This window comes from Crocuta crocuta, unplaced genomic scaffold, assembly GCF_008692635.1.
Source record: "Crocuta crocuta isolate KB4526 unplaced genomic scaffold, BGI_CrCroc_1.0 scaffold445, whole genome shotgun sequence".
NCBI classification, from domain to species: Eukaryota; Metazoa; Chordata; class Mammalia; order Carnivora; family Hyaenidae; genus Crocuta; species Crocuta crocuta.
The window spans coordinates 2471526-2492399 of NW_027530847.1; the positions used below are offsets into that span (position 1 = coordinate 2471526).

The window sequence follows — 20874 nt, forward strand, 5'->3', positions numbered from 1 at the left end:
CCCTGGCATCTCGCCTGGGCAAGGCAGGGCCCTCCCTCCTCCCTCCCCTCCCCTCCCCTCCCCTCCTGCTCCCTCCTCTGTGGCATGGGTCTGGGCCAGGATGGGACAGGGCAGACTGCAGGGCCCCACAGGCCCCAGGAGTGCTGGCCTCCTGACCAGAACTCTGACAACACCANTTTTACATTCTAGCAAATGACATGGAATTTGAGGGCCCAGGTAGAATACACTTATGTTAAAATGTATTGTTCACTTTGTTATGTATAAGCATACATTTACTTATCTTTTTTAGAAAATGTTTGTTTATTTATTTATTGTTTATTTATTTTTTGTTTATTTATTTTTAAGAGCAAGCACGAACAGGGGAGAGGCAGAAAGAGAGGGAGAGAGAGAGAATCCCAAGCAGCTCTGTGCTGTCAGCACGGAGCCGGACATAGGGCTTGATCTCACGAACTGTGAGATCATGACCTGAGTCGAAATGGAGTTGGACACTTAATCAACTGAGCCGCCCAGGTGCCCGTTTACTTCTTTATTTGTAATTGAAATATACCTGACCTATAACCTTGTGTAAATTGAAGGTGTACAACATTCACTATTAAGGGGAGTCGGTTTAGAGCCCAGGATCAGTGCCAATCCTGGGGGAGGTGATGGGGCAGATATGACAAATATTGGGAGCCGATCCTCCCACAAAGATGTCTGTGAGACGTGGAAATGCCCCTGGCCCAGACTCCATCCACAGGAACACGCAGACACACCGGCATGGGCAGACAGGACACCAGAGGTCTTTTCACACACAAACCTCTACAAAAGGACCCTCCCATCTGCACACGCGCCTCAAACTGCCCCCATCCGTTAGCTGTTCATACACTGACAGGGGCTTGAAAACATACCAGCTGGCGCTTGGTTTTGCACAATTAGCATCCCTTCCCTGATGCTGACCAGACACACCTGTTCACATCTCTTTAGGCCTCAAAACTCATCTGTGGCTAACACATATTGAGCGCTTACTGTGTGCTAAGCACTCTGCTAACAAGAATTTTTCATCATTTGATTCATTTAATCCTCACGACAGTGCTGCAGAAGTTGGTACCGTCATCATTCCCATCTGACAGGTGAGAAAACAGAGAGGTGTGCCAGGGCACAGAGCCGCGAGGAGGCAGAGCCAGGATCTGCACCCAGACAGACAGGCTCAAGGGCCCACATTCCAATTCCAGCCCTGTCCTTTGACTTGCCAGGTGGCACTGGGCCAGGAGTTCTACTTCTCTGAGCCTGTCTCCTCATCTGTGAAATGGGTACAGTCCTCACCTCCCTCAATTGTGAGGATCGGGGCGGGGGGTGACACAGGAGAGCTCCTGGAAACACACTGGGCTTCCGCAGGCTCCCTGTCATCAGGGCCACCCTCACAATAAGATTTGGGGCAAGTGGCCGAGATGGGCTGAGAAGAATTTTGCCATTTGCTAAACCGCGTGACCCGGTAAAGGGACCTGCCCTATGCCTCAACTTCCTCATCTGTAAAGTGGGGATGGCAACGGTCGCCTTTCCCTTGTAGGGCTATTGTGCCGTCGAAACGAGACAGTGACAGTAGAGCCCGGAGCATGGCATCCTCAGGTTTCCATGAGGCAGCCCACGCCTGCCCCCGAGGCTGTGGCAAATGCCACACACACAATACCACCCACCCCACGGAAGGGGAAGAAAAGGCAGACATCAGTTTGTTACAAATTAAGAGATCGAACCACCAGATGTTTGTGAGGATCTTTCTCGTCTTTATTGCCAAGGCCCAGCCCAGGCCTGCCCGCTCACTCCTTGTCAAAGGAGGTGTCCCCTGGTGGGGAGGGGGCTGGGCCCAGCTGCTCCAATCGGGGGCTCCTCCAGAGGGCGCAGTCGGTCGGCGTCGTGGGGGCAAATCCTGCCCGGTCAGTCGAGCACCAGCACCAGGGCATTCTGGAAGGAGGCAAAGAGCCAGGTGGGGTCATGGCAGGGCGTGGGACGAGTCAGGCCATGGCCAAAAAATGGAAGTCAGTCTGGTGCGTGGGAGCAGAGGATAAACTAGACCCGCCTATGGCCCTTTTCCTCTCCGGGTGTCAGTTTTCTCCACGGTCAGGTGGAGACAGCATCCCTACCTCTCCGAGTGGAAAGACCAAATGAGAAAAGTGTACGTTTAATGCTCCAAGCACAATACTTGGCAAGTAACGTAAAGCTAGTATTTATTAAGCACTTACTGTATGCTCTTAGGTGAATTATCTCAATAGCTCTCTGAGGTGGGTACACCCCTATTATCAACCCTGTGTTAAACAACAGAAGAATGGAGGCATAGAAAAAAGTGAAGCAATTTGCCCGAGGCGACAGAGAAGGAAAGTAGCAGAATTCAGTTTTCCTCTTGAGGAGCCCCTGGCCAAGCGGGGGACCAAGTTCTGAGGGGCAGGGGCTTGCTCAAGGGAGTGGCAGGATTGTACTGATGGCCACTGCCCTCCCCAAGCCTCCTCCCTCCTGGCTGAGAGAGGAAGGCTTTTTGCTCTCGGTTCATTGGCCAAACCTATTGACTGACATGGCTTTCCTCAGTTCCTTCCCTCACCTCTGCTATGTCCAGCTTCGCCAGGTTGTAATCAATGTTCAGCAAGTCTGGAAGTGGGAACCCGACTTGGAGCACATCTGAGAAACACAGTAAGAGTCATTTTAGCTGGCTGCTGTGCAGTCGATTACCCCTTAAAGCCAAGCTGGCTGCCTGGAACAGAGTAGTGGGGAACAGCACAGTAAGTGACAAATGACGTTTGCCCTCTGCACAGGCACAGAGCACAGAAGCCTCACCACGTGCATTTACATCCCAGGTCTGGGTCAAGATCAGACTCATGGTGTGGGGTCAAGGGCCAAGGGTCTCAAATTGTGGGAGGGGCCTTTGTCCCCAGGTAGGTGACATTAAGACTACATTGGCTTCAAAGACCTTCACTCCCTTTTAGCCTCCCTTATCTAGGGTCAGTGAAAGGGCTTTGGGACCACCCAGGTGGCATCCCTTCCTGCTTTCAGTAAAATCAAAGCCTACTGGAGCCCTCACCATTGATGACTGGGACATACGCCTCTTGGAGATAATCAGTGATGAAGCCAGTCAACCCTTTCTCCTGGGGGTGAGAGAGAAGGAGAGAAAATACCCACATCCCATCGTTCAGTTCAGTTCAGTTTAGTTCACTTCATCCAGTGTGAGTAACTGGATGGAAACGTAGGATGTTGAAGTAGGAAAATCTGATGCTCAGATTTTCGCAGCCCTCACTTCGACCAGGTCCAGGGACCATAGGAATGAATATCAGAGGCATCAAATAATTGTCCACCTAGTGTCAAAACTGGGCTGGACCCTGCTTGACCGTAGGCTGATGCCCTGTACCTCTACTTGATCCCTGTTGAGTGACATACGGGCCTTAGGTCACGGGGCAGGAGGAACTCAAGACACCATGCGCGACCTATGGACTTCATTTTGCTCCTACAGAAAACTCAGTCATTTCAGTCATTCATTCACTACCACTCTGTACCTCAGTTTCCCCATCTGTGGAAGTGGAATACAATAGGACCTATGCACAGGGATTCGGTGAGTTTGCGTAAAGCACAGAGCAGAGCCAGTACTCAATAAGCGGTGTTGTTTTTATTGTTGTTGGCACCTGCTGCTCAGGTTCTATCTTGGGCCCTGAGGCTACAAAGACGAATAAAAATGACAGCTGGGCCGGCCAAGCAGCCTCAGGCGGCTGCTATGCATGGCAGTGATCAAAACCAAGCCAGGGACATGTCTAGATTCTATCCAGAAAAGGAGATGGACTCAGAGAGGCTAAGCGACTTTCCCAGGGTCACACAGCACATCAGCTGCCCCAAGCCCCACAACGAGTTGCTCTATTCACTCTGCCTCCATCTCAGGGCCCATCCCTGCAGTGCCAAGGGAGAATAGGCCCATCTTGCCCTCAAACCAGATCAGGCAGGAGAACCCGAGATACTTACATTGAAGGCACCAATCGATGAAGACTCCCGCGATAGGCTCAGTAATCTGCACGGGGTTTTGAGGGGGACAAGCAGCAGGCAACACAGTCAGAGCCACTGCCCCTGGCCACAGCCCCTCTCTGAGGCAGAAGTCCCTGTACAGCCTTCAGAGCAGGTGCCCCCAAGTCTATGCTTGGATATTACCTATGATGGGGCACTCATCACTCATCACCTTTCATTACAGCCCATTGTGTTTCCCACAGCTCAAACCACTTCCTCTTCTCCTTGGTCCTGACTTTTCCCTCTGGGACCCCCAGCCATATCTGTTGCTCCTGCCCAAGGCCAGGTATGCAGAGGTTTTCTGCCCAACTAGTCAGCCGCACATCCTCGAAAGGTACAGGGTGGGGTGAGGACCCTTCAGTGACCTCCTTCCCTGCACAGCCTCTGATAAGCACTAACACATGAGGACACAAGAACAGGCCATGTGATGGTCATCTGGTGGCTTTGTCTTCCTGGATTCTAGTCTTTATTCCAGGAGCAGACCTTCCATTTTCCACTGTCATTCCAAGGCATACAGAGCCCCAGCGTGAGCGCATGACCCTGACCGGACCAATCAGAGCGCTCCATCTCCGGGGTCAGGGATTAGTTAGGATTGGTCATGTGGTCCGCGCTAACCCAATGAGAAGCAGCCTTGGTAATTTAGTTAAAACTATTGAACAAGAGGCCTCTTTTGCGGTTGGGGTCACTTTGCCACCACCTGGGGAGACGCCGCCTGAGAATTTAAGTCACAAAGAGGACAGCAAAAGCCGAGAGAGGAGGGCGATCCCAAGGACTTTGTGCACCTAAGCTAGTCTAGCCATGCCTGCAATTAAGATCTATCCCTAGAGTTTTCAGTCACGTGAGCGCAAAGATTCCCTTCTGGGCTTAAGCCAGTTAGGTAGGAATTCCCTCTTGCACTGAAAGAATCCTGGCCGAATACAAGTCAGATCAAAGCTTAAGACAAATATGAAAATTAATGAGTAACTGGATGGAAAACTAGGATTTTGAAGTAGGATGATGAGCATAATGTATGTAGCCAGTGCTTCCACAGAGAAAGAGCTCTATAAATGTTAGCTGTTGTTAGTAGAAGGAAGGACAGGCTTCTAGGAGGAAGTGGCATTTGAGGTGGGTGCTGACTGGCAGGTGGCATTTGGATGGCACAGGGAAAAGCCTATTAAGGGAAAAGGGGACATGGACCCATAGTCAGATGCACTGTGCAAGAGCCTAGTGGGAGCAGTGGTGGGAGACTTTGAGAAGGGACTTGAGTGCCAGGCTAAGATTTGAGAAAAGATGATGCAGGTAATGAGCTATTGAGGATTCTAGAACAGGGATAGTGACCAGAGCATCTTGGCAGTGTGGGCCACTCCGGATGGACCGGAGGGAGACCGTGGAGCAGAAAACCAAGGGCTGGTGGTAATGCCCATGCGGGAGTATGGGCGCACCAGCATGGGCATCAGACTCCTACCTGTCCAGAGAGGTGACCATCTGCAGCCGGTCCTCATGAACTGAGTACTGGATTTGCAGGTTGAAGTGCTGGTGGGTGACGAGTGGGGACAAAAGCAGGCAGAAGGCAGTGGTAAAACCAGGGGCTCCACCTTCCCAGTACCATTGTCATAACAAAGCAGAGGTCTTCCTCTCTGCCAATCGCACCTGCAGGAACTGGATCCAGTCGTCTCCCTATGCCCCCAGCCCAGGTTCCTTGTCTTCTCTGTACTTGCCCCAGGACAAGACTCTCAAAAACATCTAGCACATTTGTACGTCCTTGTGTGCACTGCATTATTGCTTCCGCCTTTGAACATCCTGTGACCTCTACCTGGAGTGCCCCCCATTACAAGCCTCCCCAGCATCAACCCTTTCCCTGGCCAGCTCCTGCTCAACCTTTAAAACAGCTCAGACATCACCTTCTCTGGGAAGTCCTCTGTGATTTCCTCGACTAGATTTGGGATCTTCCTAGGCTCCCATAGTCCCCTGGGTGAGCCCTTCTCGGCCCTTGTAGATGCTAATGAATGTTGGGGGGAAGAAGTGAAGGAAGGAAGAAGAAGGGGAGAGAGGAAGGAGAGAGAAAGGAAAGACTAAACTACTGGCCCTCAGTTTATTGATCTTTCTAGCCATTCAAAGGTTTAGTGGCAGAGCCAAGGATCAGACGTCAGGTGATAGTTCCCAGGAGGTTAGGATCACGTAAGTGAGAGTCATTAAGGATCCTTCAATCCATTACTTGGCTATTAACTAAAATCCTACACTCCAGTCTTGAATATCCACAAGGTTGGGCCTAAGTGGGAAATGGACTGTACTCACAGTTTCCAGGAGAAAGAGGGACACAGGAGCCTTGCCTCGCCGCCGAGCAGCAAACATCTCCAGGGAGCCGTGGAGGTGCAGCAGGCTCTTGCCTGTCGTCATGGTGACTTTGGGGGGCTTGTTAATCCTGATATGGGTCACCAAGGGCTTCGGTTTGGGATAGGCCTTAGCTACCTACAGAAACCAGGAAATTCCCCTCAGGGAAAGCCACCTCAGAGTGGTGGCTTCATTTGAAATCAGGAGTCCATCCTGAAATAAGGTCATTACTACCTTGGACACGAGAAACATGACATGCAAGGGCCAGAATGTGTCTATCAGGAAATAAAAGAAACAAAACAGACAGTCTGGCTATTGCTTATTGGACACAGAAAGTAAAACTCACAAAACCTGGGCTGTTTCTATGCTGGACCCAAAGAGCACTTTATGGAGAAGTTAGGATGATTCCACATCAGTCAAGGGAAATGTGGCCTTGAACAGCTGCCTCCCAGGGGCACCTGGGCGGCTCAGTCAGTTAAGCATCCGACTTTAGCTTGGGTTTGTGAGTTCAAGCCCCACGCCAGGCTCTGTGCTGACAGCTCAGAGGCTGGAGCCTGCTTCAGATTCTGTGTCTCCCTCTCTCTCTGCCTCCCCCCCAACTCACATGCTGTCTCTCTCTTTCAAAAATAAATAAACAACACAATAGCTAAAACATGGAAAGAGCCTAAGTGTCCATCAACAGATGAATGGATCAAGAAGATGTNAAAAAAAAATGTTTAAGAAAAAAAAAAAAAGAAAATCTGTCTCCCAAATCCCTTGTCCCTTTGATTGGAGAACAAGGTCAGGTAGGCATGGTGGTCATGGGCAGTCGGGGCACTCACTTTAGGGATGAAGCCAGCCAGTGTCTTAGTGGTTTGTGGGGGCAGCTGACCAATCTACAAAATAAAATCAAGGTTACGACTGTTAAAGCCCTCCCCCACCCTTCCTAACAGACTCTATAAAATATGCCCTCTGAAGTTCCTTTCATCATAACCTTATAACTCTGTGATTGAGTAGATAAGGAGCTCTTGGGTAGCCCGGACTGTGGCTTACACATCCCAGTGTCCATGGCTTTTAGCATAAGGTCAGATGCTGAGAAAATGTTGAGTGAATGAGTGGCAAACAGATGGACGGATGTGATGGATGAGAGGGGGGTGGGTGGACGGATTTGTGGATGGATAGATGAGTGGGAAAGGGGTGAACAAATGAGTGCTGAATGGATGCACGGATGGATGGACGAACACTTAGGTAGGAGAATGAATAATAGATGGACAGGTCAGGGGTGGAGGGATGGAAGGAGTGATGTATGGGAGGAGAACGGATATGAAGGTGTGGAATGGTCTATAAATGGGTGGGAGAATGGATGGTGAATGGATTGATTGGTGGGGGGATGGATGAGAAGGTACATGGATGGATGGTGGGTGCACAGATGGATGGATGAATGGATGGGTCAGTGATGATGGATAAATGGATAGATGAGAAGGAGGACGGATAATGGAGAGTTGGGTGGATAGATGGGTGTTTGGGTGCTGAAGGTCAGATACATGGGCTCACTTATTCAGTAGTACCAGACCCTGTTCTAAGTATGGATGACATGAAGGGTGGACGGATGCTAGCTGGAAGGCTGGAGTCGAGTCTACAGCATGAGTATATGATAGTGAGATGAATGAATGGGTGGCTGATGACTGGATAAAAAGAAGGTGGATGGATGGCCAGTGCATGAGAGTTGTAGGTTGATGGATGAATACCTGGTTGTATGAGCAGTTGGATGGATGGATGGATGAGTAGATGGTAGTTACACGGACAGAGAGGTGGCGGGTGTCGGGGCAAACTGATGATAGAAACCCAATCAGTCCTGGCATCTCCCAGTCACAGCCCCAGGGTAATTCTCAGAATAGACACACCAGGCAAGGGCAGCTCACCTTCATGTCCTGCACATTCACATTAAAGGACTTCTGCAGAAGGGCGAGCTCTGTGGTGAGGAAGGTGGCCGAGAGCAGCAGCTGTGAGGAGCCTGCAGCATAGCCCTCAGGGAACTCGAGGGCTTCGCCCGCATCCGCAAGCTGGAGGGTGTTGCGTTCTTGCTGCTGCACCACAGGCTGCGGGACAGCGGGCAGAGGCATGCTTAGCCTTGGCCGTGAAGGACCATGGCTGCGGGCAAGACTCTGTCCTCAAAACTAAATGGCACTTAACCCAGCCTCCAAGTCAGTAAGTGACTAGATGGTAGAGCCAAGAGCAGGCTACCATCCCAGCGTACAGATGGGCAAACTGAGGCCTGTGAGGATAAGGGAACCAGTCACTCATTGACGGTGGTTGCTGATAGCATTGCTTAAGTAACTTCAGTTAGTCTGCCTGACGAGTTGAAACTGATACAGACATGCTTTCTGTGTATTCTCAGAAGGAGGTAAATGGCAAACCAGGTGGAGCCTGGAAGAAGGAAGAAGACTTCACAGGGAGGTGACATTGTGGGGTTTTTCTTCCCATTCCTGGGAGAGGCGTCTCACCTAGTCACCTGGAGATCTGGAGACTTGGGTGAGGACCCACCTCTGCCACCAACTCACAGCGAGACCCTAGGCAAGTCCTGCCTCCTCCCTGGGCCCCCGTGTCCCCATCTGTACAACTGGGTGAGCCACTCCCTGTTAGAAGCAGACAGCCTTGGAGAAGGCGTGCGTGTGGGGTCAGCAGTCCTGGAGGTCGGCTCAGGATTGAAGGTTCATGCCGAGAGCAGAGAGGGAAGACAAGGTTTCAGTCTCGGGGAGCACTTTCACGGCGGGCCTGGTCTGCCAGGGCCTGAGGGCCCCTCACACCTCCCACAACCCAGTCCAGCCACCTCCCTGGCAGGGCAGGCTGGTGAGACCCCAGGCCCCTGGTGGCCCCCTGGCACTTACACTGAAGCCTACTTGGAGATAGCTGGCTGTGGTGGTCGGCATGGATGTCAGGACATATTTGACGGTGCCCATCTGGCCCACGGGCATGGGGGCTGTGCAAAAGGAGGTTCTACTCAGAGAGGCACCAATGGGTTCAAGCTGTAGAGACTGGTGCCAGTCAGCTGCCACCTGGGCTGGCCTGGGTGCCAGGAGCCCTTGCCCTTTGCGTGACCCAAGGCAAGTTACTTGAGCCCCTCCGGGTCTTAGTAATTTCCATCTGTAGAACCGAGGCAGGGATGGCTGGCCCAGAAGTGCCACTCCCTCCCACCACTATGCAGGCACAGAGCTTGAGAATTCACAAGGGATGTTGCAGCTCAGTTCCCACAATGGACTGGCATGGTTAGGATTGTTGGCTCTGTTCTACAGATGAGAAAACTGAGGCTCAGAGGAATGAAATGATTTGTGCCAGGCCACAGTACTGAGCACATGAGCCAGTTTTCTTCAGGCCCAGGCATTGGGCCTTCCTCTCACCTATGGACCCTATGAATCCAGAGGAAACAGAGGCAGTAGACCCCTGTGACAAAGGAAAGAGTCAGGTGTCACCACTATAGGATTACTATTCGGGGTGCAGGTTTTGTGGATGAGCCCTTGATGGCTGCTGTCCTCAGAGTCTGGGGGGAGAGGGATAGAACATTGGATGGAGGGCTGAGACAAAGAGCCCAGAGTCCCTCAGGGCCTCAGGCTTCCCATCTGGAGAGTGGAAGCATGGACAGACACCATGACCTTAGACCTCCTGTCCCAAGGCTGGGCTTGGAGCAGGTGCTTGAATGGAGAATGGGGGCCTCAAAGTCCAGCCGTCCTGATGTCCGTGTGGGAGCGAAGCATGGCTGGGGCTACCCACCGTTCAGGTTGGCCCACTTCCTGTTCACATACACCAGGACCGCGTCGATGGCTGGACACATCTGGAAGCAGAGAAGGTACTGGACTGAGAGGGCCCCTGCGTGGAAGGCCTTACTCTTCACAGCGGAGTGGTACTGCCTGGGGAGGCCCAAGAGCCCTGGAGGGACAGGGCTGAAGGGGAAACTGGGTCTACACGTCACGCGGAAAGTCGATGGCAGAGCCTGGACTGGAATCCAGAGCTCCTGACCGCCTGGGAATCCAGAAAGCCTCGTGCCCCAGCGAGTGGTAATGGGAGCAGGTGGCAAGCTGTGGTGTGCGGTCTGCCATTTCCTCCTTCTGTGCTCATGGCAGACGTCACTAGCCGATCAAGGCACCTTCACCTCCTGAGACAGCCACAGCCTCCATCAGTCAGTCAGGGTCACACCCAAGGGAAAGCGCACTCGCCGTGCTCTGAGCACTGCTACGGATGTGGGCTGAGACCTGCTCGGGGCACTCACCATGCTCGGAAGCACTTTGTGCAGGGTGCTGTCCAGGAACTTGTTGACAACCTTAGGCAGCATGCTGGACACAGAGGGTGGGGACAGGGCACAGATGGCAGGAAATTAGGCACAGGACATTCGGGGACACAACTGAGGAAGGGCAGTGGCTCGGGAAGCGGGGTGCTGGGCAGGGGCGGTGGTGTGGACCCCACCTCCCTCCCCAGCCACAGAGCCCCTCACTTGCTGGGCAGGTTGGTCTTCACACTGACCAGGACGATCTCACAGCCCTCGCTCTTGAACATGGGGAGACCTGTTTGCTCATCCTGCAGAAGCCGGTTGGTGGCTGTGATGTTCAGAACCACGATGATCTCCATGTTCCCACCCATGAAGCTGGAGGAGAGGGCAAGCGGGCATCATGGGCATCTTTGCCACTGTGGTCACTACCCCGTCTTCATGTTGCCCTCAGTCTCAGCAGCTCTGGGAGGGGGAAAGGGTGAGGCACCACCCCACCCACAGGACAGAAAAGAAGATGGGACTTGCCCAAGGCCACAAAATCAGTCTTTCCTCTTCTCTCTTGCTTTGGTGAACTCCTGCACATCCTTCAAAACCCTACTCAGCTTTCATTATCTACCCCAAAGCCTTTTCTGATTCCCCTCACACTTCCTCTGTCCTAAGCTAGTCACTCAGTCTCTGATCATTTGTGCTCAAGTCTGGTTCCCATCAAATGTAGGAAACAAACATGCACTATTTCAGACCACAGCGCCCAGGTGGTTCACAGTAGGTATTCAATAAGTGCACACGAAAGAGTAAGACAAGGTCATTTTCCTTCCTTTCTTCCTTCCCTCCTCTGCCATGCTCACCTCTTGCCAGTGATGGTCATACCGGTGGACACGCACTGGAAGATGCCCACCCCAGGCACGAAGCTCAGTGTGATGACAGGCAGCTGCACGTCCTTCACCTTCAGACTGGGAGGGGACAGACACCCACAGCAATGAGAACCAGGCAGGTGAGACCCTGCTCCTAGCCCCCTCCTCCACCACCTTGCCAGGAAGTCTTGGCAAAATCCCCCACCCCATGTCATAGGGATAAGCCTGCCTTGTGGGGTTCTTGTGAAATGCAAAGGCTGGACACGAACCAGTCTGTACATGGAAGTACTTGTCACTTGTGAGTCAGGACACTAGGCTGTGTGACCTTGGGCTGCACTTCCCCTTTGTGGGCCTCAGTTTCCCCACTGGCAAAATGGGGAGGCTTGCCTAGATCAGGGTTTTTCAACAGTGGCACCATTGACATTTGGGCAGAATAATTCTTTGTTGTGGGGGGCTGACCTGTGCCTGGTCGGATGTTTACCGGTATCTGTGGCCTCCATCTACTGGAGGCACTAGAGGCACCTCCACCTACCCTTCCAGCAAAGCGTGATAAGGAAAAGTGTTTCCAGATGTTACCAAATGTCCCTTGGAGGCAAAACACCCCTGGCTGAGAACCACCAGTCAGGATCCAGGATAACGAAGATGTGGCACATCTAACCTTCCCCCCCATTCAGGAGCTCTGGGCAGACATTGCTAATTGATCACAGCCTGTGCCTCGGAGCCCACCCTTCCCAGCACACCATTCCAGGCAGCCCCTACCAATCGATCCCACGGAGCGCTTGCAGGGGAACCAATCTGCCTCACCATTAGACGGTGGTTGATACCTTTCTGGCTCTGTCATTTGAGAAACTTTCCTTCAATTTCACATGCATTCAGTGAGCCTCTGCTGTGTGCAGGGAGGTGGGATTTGACTTCTCAACCTCACTTCCGCTTCCCAACAATCCTGCTCACAAGAGGCAGGTATTGTCTCCAAGGGATGACTAAGGCCCAGGTAGGAGCAGTGACCTACCCAAGGTCACACAGCAAGCCAACAGCAAAGCAGGGAAGAGGCCCCAGGCCCTGCCCCAATGTCTGCCCAGAGCTCCCTCCTGCCTTCGCAGGTCCTGGGCCCAGCATTCCCCACCACCCCCGACCCTGCCACCCCCAAGGCCCTTCCCCTGCCCACTTGGTGATGCCCTTGATGGGTTTCACCCCCGGCCGCTTCTTGCCAGCCTCGGCCGCCATCTGCTCCAGGATATGGCTTTCATCCATGGCGCTCTGTACCTCTGGAAAAGGGGGGTATCCACTTAGCAGGCCTCCCCGCTGCCCTCCTGCCCTGCACCAACCCCCAGGCGTCCCAGGCACAGGCCCCTCACAAGTGACACCACTCTGGGCCCAGAGTCACTGTGCCCCTGGGCTGGGTGAGCCGGAGACCCAGAGAGGAACCATGACTGACCCCTGCCTTCCCCTGGCCTCACGAGAGAGGTGGTTACCAGGAATTGGGACAGTGACAAGTGACAAGAGCCACTGGGGCAGCTGGAGGAACGACAGGCGTGGTTTGGGCCGGAAGACAAGAGCCAGGGAAGGCTTCTAGGAGGAGGTGCCATATCAGTTGGTCCTTGCGGGAAGGGTAGGAATTTTCACCAGGAAGCCAAGAGGTAAAGGAGGTCGCTCCAGGCAGAGGGTATAAAAAATGCAGAGGTGGAGAAGCAGGGAAGAAGGTGGCATGGTGAGGCAGAAGCGAGAAAGCCAGCATGGCCAGAGGGGCGGGGAGGGACGTGGCAGAGACTAGAAACAGCTTGTGGGGGGCATTCCATGAGGGGGCCTTAAACCCCAAGACATCCTGTGGCCCAGCTGCTCTCAAAGCCGGGGCACTAGGGAGCTCATCTGAGAACTTGTTAAAGATGCAGATTCTGCTCGCTCCCCAGGCCAGGAGGCCCCAACCCTGAGGGTCACCAAGCCAGAAACACCTGCAGAATGGTCATAGGCTGGTTCCCGGAAAGGGACGCACACTGAGCTGAGAGAGCTGCCACCAGCCCTCTGTACCTGCATGTGACTTCGTTTCCCTCGAAGTCATGGAGCTGGGAGACGGGAAATAAGTGTTACTAAAGTCCCTCCAGGAGATTTTAATCTCACATTTCATGTGATCTGCCCAGGTAAGGACCCAGCTCCCTACTGTACATTTCCTTACATTTTATACTTACAGACAAGCAAACGGTAACGCGGAGGAAGAACACATCGCCTGAGGTCACACGGCAAATTGGTAGCCGAGCCGGAATTTGGCTCATGTCTGTCATCCCCACAGCCCACTTATGGCCACCAGCCCTACAATTGGGGCCAGGAGGGGACCCAGGGAAGCAGCATTTCCTGCTCTGCCTCTGACTTGTGGAGGGACCTTGGACAAGTCAGCCCATTGTCTCTGGGCCTCAGTTTCCTCCTCTGTATAAAATGGAAGAATAATGCCATTGCTGCTAACTTTGCCTTGAGGATCACAGGATGTTCAAGGCCGTGCAAACACGAGTGGTCACTGCCTGCCACCTGCCATCAGCCCCCCACCCGGGCCCTCCGGCTTACCGCGGTTCATGATGTCCATGCCCAGCCGCAGCAGCGCCCCGGGGTCAGCTCGCATGGGGGTCAGCAGGCCACAGAGTGCCAGAAACAGGATCTGCAGCATGGCTCGCCCTGTGCCATGGGGCCTGAATTGGGAGCAGGCCCCCGAGACCCCGGGCCCCCCCGGGGACTTCCTGTGCTCCCGAAGAGAACGGGCCTCCTGGATGGTCTCAGGGGTCCAGGGGCCTTTGAACTCCAGTTCGGCAAACCTTATTCCTGACTTCCAGAGGGGTCAAAGAGTGTTCTGATTGAACACAGGGCCTCTGTGTCACCCAGGGAGGCTCACTTGCCCCCTCTAAGCCTCAGTTTCCCCATCTGTCAGCGTGATGTGTGTTCTGACCAGCCTGCATAAAGGGGTAGGTTCAGCCACAGTTTTGCATGAGTTCAAGGGCAGCTCAGTGCCAATCTGGGGCCGCAGAGGGGCCTGGCACCTCCCAATGCAGCATGGGAATGGGGGACCCCCTGCTCCCCCGATCCTGACACTACAGTGGCACTCCCACTTCCTCTAGCTCAGTCTCATCCAGAAATCTCAACTTATGGCCCCTTAAGACCCCTTGAGATGAGATACTACCACACCAAAATGGAAACTGAGGCACACATCCATGGCTTCACAGGCAGTGAATAGAGAACTGAATAAGAAACTCTTACTCCAGGCTCTTCAAGATTCCTAGAAAAGCCTCACCCCAACCCTGGACCCCCAAGAACCCTTCCCTCTCACTTACTGAGACCTGAAATTCTCCCAAGCAGAGGCCACTTATTTCAGGTTTGAGCTGCGGCTGAAAAGAATCTGGGAGGGACCACAGGGCCTGGCCTGTGTTACCCAGAGGGGACCTTCCAGCTGGACTCCTGCCAACAGCAGGCTGGGCCACTGAGGGCTGCGTGGACCCAGAGAGATGGGCGCCTACCGGGGCCGCCTCTCCAGTCTGGGCCTGTACCTGCATTCGTTCATTTGCCTCATATTTATTGAGTGCCTACTATGTGCCGGGCAGACCGGGCTACAAGGTTCACATGGCAGAGATAGTTCTGTTCCTCCCGAATCTCGAAGACAAGTGATAGAATGGGGTAAAGTGCATGCGTGTGTATGTGCGTGCGCACAGGGCACGGGTTGGGGTGGTCAAGGAAGGACTCTCGGAGGAGATATGTAGGCTGAGATCTGAAGGATGAGAAGCAGGCAGCTTTCAAAAAGCCAGGGAGGGGCACCTGGGCAGTTCGGTCGGTTGGGCTTCCAACTCCTGATCTCCGCTCAAGTCTTGATCTCACAGTTCGTGAGTTCGAGCCCCGCTGCACTGACAGTATGGAGCTTTCTTAGGATTCTCTCTTCCTCTTTCCCTGCCCCTCACCAACTCTTTCTTGTGTGCTCTATTCTCTCTCTCTCAAAATAAATAGGGGGGGAAAAACCCAGGAAGACCATTCAGGTCTATAATTACCATATTTGCTAAATTAAAGTGTGATCTATTTCTCTCTAATCCCATTTAAGTTTTAAAGATCTCTCTGGGCTCAAGCATAATCACTTTTGGTGTTCCCTTGACCTCTATGAACACACGCACTCATGTGCTGGGTACATGCATGCCCAGTGCTGGATGTCTTTGAAAATCACCCCCAGGGAACTGTGAAGTTCAGCGTCAGAGCTGGAGGAGGCTTGGTGATGGTCTCCTCCAGCCCCAGCACCCCCCGCCCGTCTCCCGGTTGGGAAGACTGAGCCCCAAGAAAGCACCACCTCAGCTCCCCATTCCCAGGCCAGACCTATTGCCAGGTATTAAGGCTACTCGGGCAGGATTTTTGTCCTCCTAGTATAATCAGCAGCTGGGGTAACAGTGTCATGCACGTATTTCTAGGACAAACAGTCAATGCCAGGGTTTTGTTTCTGACTTTGCTTGTCTTTTTTCATCTAAGCTATTCCTCCCTCTTAGAATGCCCTCCCTCCATCCATCCACAGCCTGCCTGTCTGTCAAGTCTTAATTTCAGTCCTTGCTTCCTCCATCTGGAAGCCTCCCCTCAATCCCCAGCCACCCTCAGTTTCAAAGATCACAGCTTGACTTTGACTATGTTCTTAATCTGTCCCACCCAAGATAAGCATTCCCTGCTGCTCCCACCCCATCCTCTCACACGTTTTCCTCCACTTGAAGTCCCTTCCTGCCTCTCTTTGCCTGCCGAATGCCTAGCTGCCCGCTCCCTGCCCCCGTTGCCCCAGCTCAGCTCTGAGCTCCTGCAAAGCAGAACCTCCACGGTCTTCCCAAGGAGGCCCCTCAGCTCTTCTGCCTCCTTGATCTTGCCTAAGCCCTGCAGCAGCTGAAGATTTCACTGTCCAGTGGCTTCCTGCTAGGTGGGGAGTACCGGGAAGCAGTCAGGGTGTAGGTCCAAGCCTTTGCTGTGTGATCTCAGGCCAAGTCCCTTCCCCTCTCTGGGCCCCAGTGTTCTCATCTATAAAAGACATTCTCCGGGAAAATTTCCACAGGTGGGGCCTGTCCTTACCTTGCTGAGCCCAAGGATATTCTGCAGATGACCAACCTCTGCCTCCTGACCCTGGGACGAGAAAGTCCTTATATTCAGGAGCCTGATCAGCTGTTTGGATCATTAAGGGCTTAATAAGGCCCAGATAATTATCTAGAGGTCTGAAGAACAGAGCCCCGATGTTCACGTGATCTTCAGTCTGTTCCAATGTAAATAGCCCAGAGGAGGAGAGCGGGGGCGAGCCTGGGCGGCTGCATGACGGTGGGCACTGGGCAGGGGACGCAGTTGCTGAAGTGGGCGGCAGGGCTCACACTGCCCCCTCCTCTGGACTTGGCACCTCCCACCAGGCCAGACACATAGTGGGCACTAGTCTGTTTCCTCCACAAACATGGAGAACCTACTGTGTGCCAGGCCTGCATGGGGCACGAGGGGGCGCTGCAGTGAACAAAGGTGTTGGGGCTCCTCCTGTAGCCTACAGCGGGGGATGGGCATGTGACAAATCAACAATTACAGAACCAGGTCATTCCTGGGGAGGTAGGGGTGCTGGGAACNAGAAAGGGGTTGACACTAGAGCCAGATTCCTGGAGCAGAGGGCGTCGGAGCTGATGCCCGAGGAGCTGATGTTGCGTCGGAGCCGAGGCAGCTCTGCAAGGCAGTGGACAGGTGTCTCAGGCCTGACTGGCATTGCCTGGACCATCTGAGACTCCCAGGGGCCACCAGGAGCTAATGAACCAGGGGGTGCCATCAGAGGGGACCTCCAGAGGAAGCCAGGAGCTGGTAAATACCAGGTGAGCTTCTCTCTAGGTCCAAACCCAGAGGACAATGAAGGCAGAGTCATCCCGGGCCACACGCAGGCTGGCCACAGAGCTGGGGCTGGGACCCAGGTCTTGGGTGTCCCGCCTCTGGTGTGCTTTCCACGGGGCCCTCAGGGGGCCGGGCTGGGGGCACCTCGAGAGTGCTAGGAAGTCCCGGGGGGCTGCTGGAGGCCAGAGGTTTTCCTCGTCTGCCCCACAGGGAGCTCATGGGTCTGAATGTTGGAGGACGTTGCCGAGCCTGATGTGCGCATGGGGCCACTGAGGCCAGAGGGCCAAGGCCTGCCTGAGGTCAGTGGGACAGAAGCCAGGTCAGGACAGGAGGAGAGAAGGGCTTGGATTGGCCCAGCCAGGCTTCATCCTGATCTGAGCCCTGAGCTGAGGAGCCAGTCTACAGATAGCATCATTTTATCCCTGCTGACCTGCCCCTGACAGACGGAGGGACAGACAAGCCTCACCTCCACCCCCCAACACACTCAGTGCAAATCCACCCCCATGTGCCTCAGGTCACCTGGCTTCCCCCCCTCCCAGGGCCATCCCAGGTACTGTGAGGAGAGCAGGAAGGCCAGAGAAACCCCGTGCATAGTTCCAGCGATCTGGGCCCCAGCCCCAGCCACTGTCCTCACAGTGTGGCCTTGGCTGCTGTCTTACCCTCTTTATAATGTATGAGAATAACAGGAAGCTTTCTGAGAGGGAAAAGGACCTTCATGTCATCCCCTGTTCCCCTAAATTCAAAGTACATTGGTCCTAACCAAGTTCCAATGGATAGGTAGGAGGTAAATTCCCTAAAACTAAAATTATTGTAGGGAAACACAGAGTCTTTCCTGGGCCACTGGGTAGCCGCGTGGCTTCAGGGTCCCCAGGGGAAGACTGGTCCAGTAAGCTTGTGGCTGGACCTCTCAAAGCCCCTCTGACTCAGCTTTCATTCTGCCCATAATAAAAGCAATAAGAGGGCCATTTACTGTGCCCGTGACCTGCACCAAGCATCGTGCTTAGTGTTTGATCTGCACTAGAGCATTTAAACCTTAGGACCGCCCTATGAGATGAGCACTTTGGCAATTTCCTCCATTTTACAGGTGGAGAAACTGAGGCTCAAGGTCATACAGCAAGTGATGGCACAATCAGGAGTTGAATCTGGATCCAAGGGACCCCAGATCCCAGGCCAAGACTTGCCAAGGCACACCTGCCCGCCTGACCTCCCTTCTGCACACCCCAGGATCCCCCTGCCTGGTCCCCTATAACACCTGCCCCATTGCTCCAAATTCAGCCATCCCCCGGGACCAGCTGTGGCTGCTTCCTCCAGGGAACCCTCCTGACCATTCCCTGCCCCCCCGCCCCCACACCTCTCTGACACGGAAGACCAGGCTGGTCCTGAAGCTCCATGCCACCTTTCCTCTTCCCTGCACTTGCTTTGGGGACACAACAAAGGTGACTCCCCACTTGCCTATGGGGACTGGTCTTCACGCAGCTTCCTGGGGTCGGGGGCTGTAGCAAGCCCGGGCCAAGCATATGCAAGCGTCAGCAGCACACTAACCACACATTTATATGTACCTGCCGTGTGCTGGGCTCTGTGAGGGAAGCCACAGACACCAACGACAGTGGTCTGGAATTGAAGGACATCAGAGTCAGCAGGGTGGAGGGGCTTGGGTGTGACCGAAGAAGACTGCATTTGAGCTGGTAGACAGGGGCAAACCAGTTCAGGTCAAGGTGTCCCAGGGGGAGAAAGAGCGAGGGCAATGGGTCAGAGAGAAAGGGTGTGCAAGGTGAGTAGGGGGTGGGGGCGGGGGGATGCAGCTTCTGAGGAGCCGGACCAGACCTGGGAGGGCGTGGGCTCACCTTCTCTCTGCCCCACGTGTCAGCAGTGGCTGCCCCTTGGCTCTGCATGCGTCCAAAAAACACTCAGATTTGTTTGGGCATCTCCCCTTTAGAGTGAGTGTGCCCTCAGCCATGGGCACAGGAGGGACGTGCAAGAGGAAGGGGCTTCTGCACTTACTTAATCATGTGGCTGTGAGGCTGTCCAACAATGGCTCAGAATGTGACCCCTCTGCCACCCTGCAGCCTCAGTCTGGGACAGGCTTTCCACAGCCCTTTCCAAACATGCCAGAGCCCTCACCTCCCCCTCACCCCCCCTGCCACCTCTCTGGTGCATCCACGCTGAAAGCCTCTTGCACTCACAGGGCCCAGACTCCCTCTGTAAGTACCTGCATATGTCTGCACGCAGCCCAGCCACGTGCCGGAGTAAGAGCCCCGCCTCCCCAGTGCTCATCCCCACCTCTAGAAGGGACTTCTATTGTAGAACAAGGCACATCATGGGTACAGAGTCCTATCTGGCTGAGAGAGCTAATTGGATAAATGGGTAGATATGTGGACGGACAGATGCATGGATGGAAGGAAGGGAGGGTGGTTGGATCATTGGACTTGTCACTTAATAGACGGACCCTGTACACGGAGCTTACAATCTTTTTCTAAGCTATTAACTTTCTCTCCTGGTTGAGTCTGTTTTCTTAAAATTTTTGCCTTTCTCGTATTCCAAATCGCCTAGCCTTGGGCTGAGCCTATTTTAAGTCCCAATAAAAGTAGGATTAATGAATGAACTCACTAAGCAAGCAAATGAAATAAAAGCTGTGCTGTCCAGAGCATAATCGCGAAGTTGGATGTTAGGGTCGGGCCCTTCCCTCTCTCAGTGCGGGGGCCCACACCCCTCCCCACCACCCAGACCCTGGGCTCGCTCCAGGCCCCTCCTGTCACATGAGACTTTGGGGTGAACCTGTAACCCTTGGAGGGGACCAGTTAGAGTCACACTCTCCCAAAGGTCTTGTTTACTGATGGTGGGAATTCAGGCCTTTTAGCCCCAGAGAAACATAAACAGAATGTGAATCTTGTATATCTCAGCAGGAAGGAACACTCTGTCTGGCTAAGAGCTTAGCTTATCAAGGAAAGAAAATCACGTGGCTTTGGCCTGCCAGGGTTCGCGTCCCTTGGTCCTCCCTAGGCCATGTTGTCGTGTGTGAGCCGCTGGGTCTGAAGAGCTTTCAGAGGGAAAGGACTTAGACACACTTGAGGCCACAGGCCCTGGAGAGAGATCCTCTCCTTCCAACAGACACTTGCCTGTGTCCTGGTAAAGCCAAAGACAGAGACGCGGCCCAAGAAAGCAGTGTGCTCCCTGTCACCTGAGGCTTGTGAGCCAAGGACACCCTGGATGGGGTGCTGGTGACGGGAGAGGGCACTGGACCTTTTATTCCTGGAGTCCTGGAAGGGCGCCATCCCAGGAGTCTGCCACCGTCCCACTCGGAGACTTGGCATGTTCCTCTCCTCGCCAGGCCTCAGTCCCCACATCTGCCAAATGGAACCCCACAGCCTGCCTGTCTGACTCATGAGGCTCCTCTGAGGTGCTAGGAACAAGATGGGATGTGACACTGTAGAGGGGAAATGCCACCAGCTGAGGATAGAGTGCCCAAGGTGCCACCATGACATTGGTAACTGCCAGCCATCCGTGCCGCTCTCCAGGGTCCCCTTGCAAAGCATGAGCTTCCCGGGGCAAGGAGGTGAGGGAGTCAACAGATATGGTCAACAGAGACGTGGCCACACCCTCTTCTTCTGCCAGGTGGCT

The 20874-nt window shown here is 53.9% G+C and overlaps 1 protein-coding gene across 1 annotated transcript; it reads right to left on the reverse strand.

Moving 5' to 3' along the window:
- Positions 1 to 1879: 1879 nt before the first annotated feature.
- Positions 1880 to 14065, reverse strand: BPIFB6 (BPI fold containing family B member 6). Its single transcript, XM_077769413.1, has 15 exons — positions 13969 to 14065; positions 12578 to 12677; positions 11407 to 11511; positions 10787 to 10936; positions 10565 to 10628; positions 10069 to 10129; positions 9189 to 9280; positions 8223 to 8399; positions 7143 to 7196; positions 6286 to 6459; positions 5456 to 5523; positions 3973 to 4018; positions 3047 to 3110; positions 2570 to 2646; positions 1880 to 1938 (listed from the first exon to the last, which is right to left on the reverse strand). Exons 1-15 carry the CDS (start codon positions 14063 to 14065, stop codon positions 1912 to 1914), a joined length of 1356 nt encoding a protein of 451 aa, XP_077625539.1. The 3' UTR covers positions 1880 to 1911.
- Positions 14066 to 20874: the final 6809 nt, after the last annotated feature.

Excerpts from the sequence above, each read along its gene's own strand:
- BPIFB6 (XM_077769413.1), bottom strand. The coding sequence starts at position 14,065 with ATGCTGCAGATCCTGTTTCTGGCACTCTGTGGCCTGCTGACCCCCATG. Across the intron at positions 12,678-13,968 it reads GGGCATGGACATCATGAACC|AGGTACAGAGCGCCATGGAT; the intron begins GCGGTAAGCCGG and ends CCCCTTTTCCAG. Across the intron at positions 3,111-3,972 it reads CATCGATTGGTGCCTTCAAT|GAGAAAGGGTTGACTGGCTT; the intron begins GTAAGTATCTCG and ends TCTCACCCCCAG.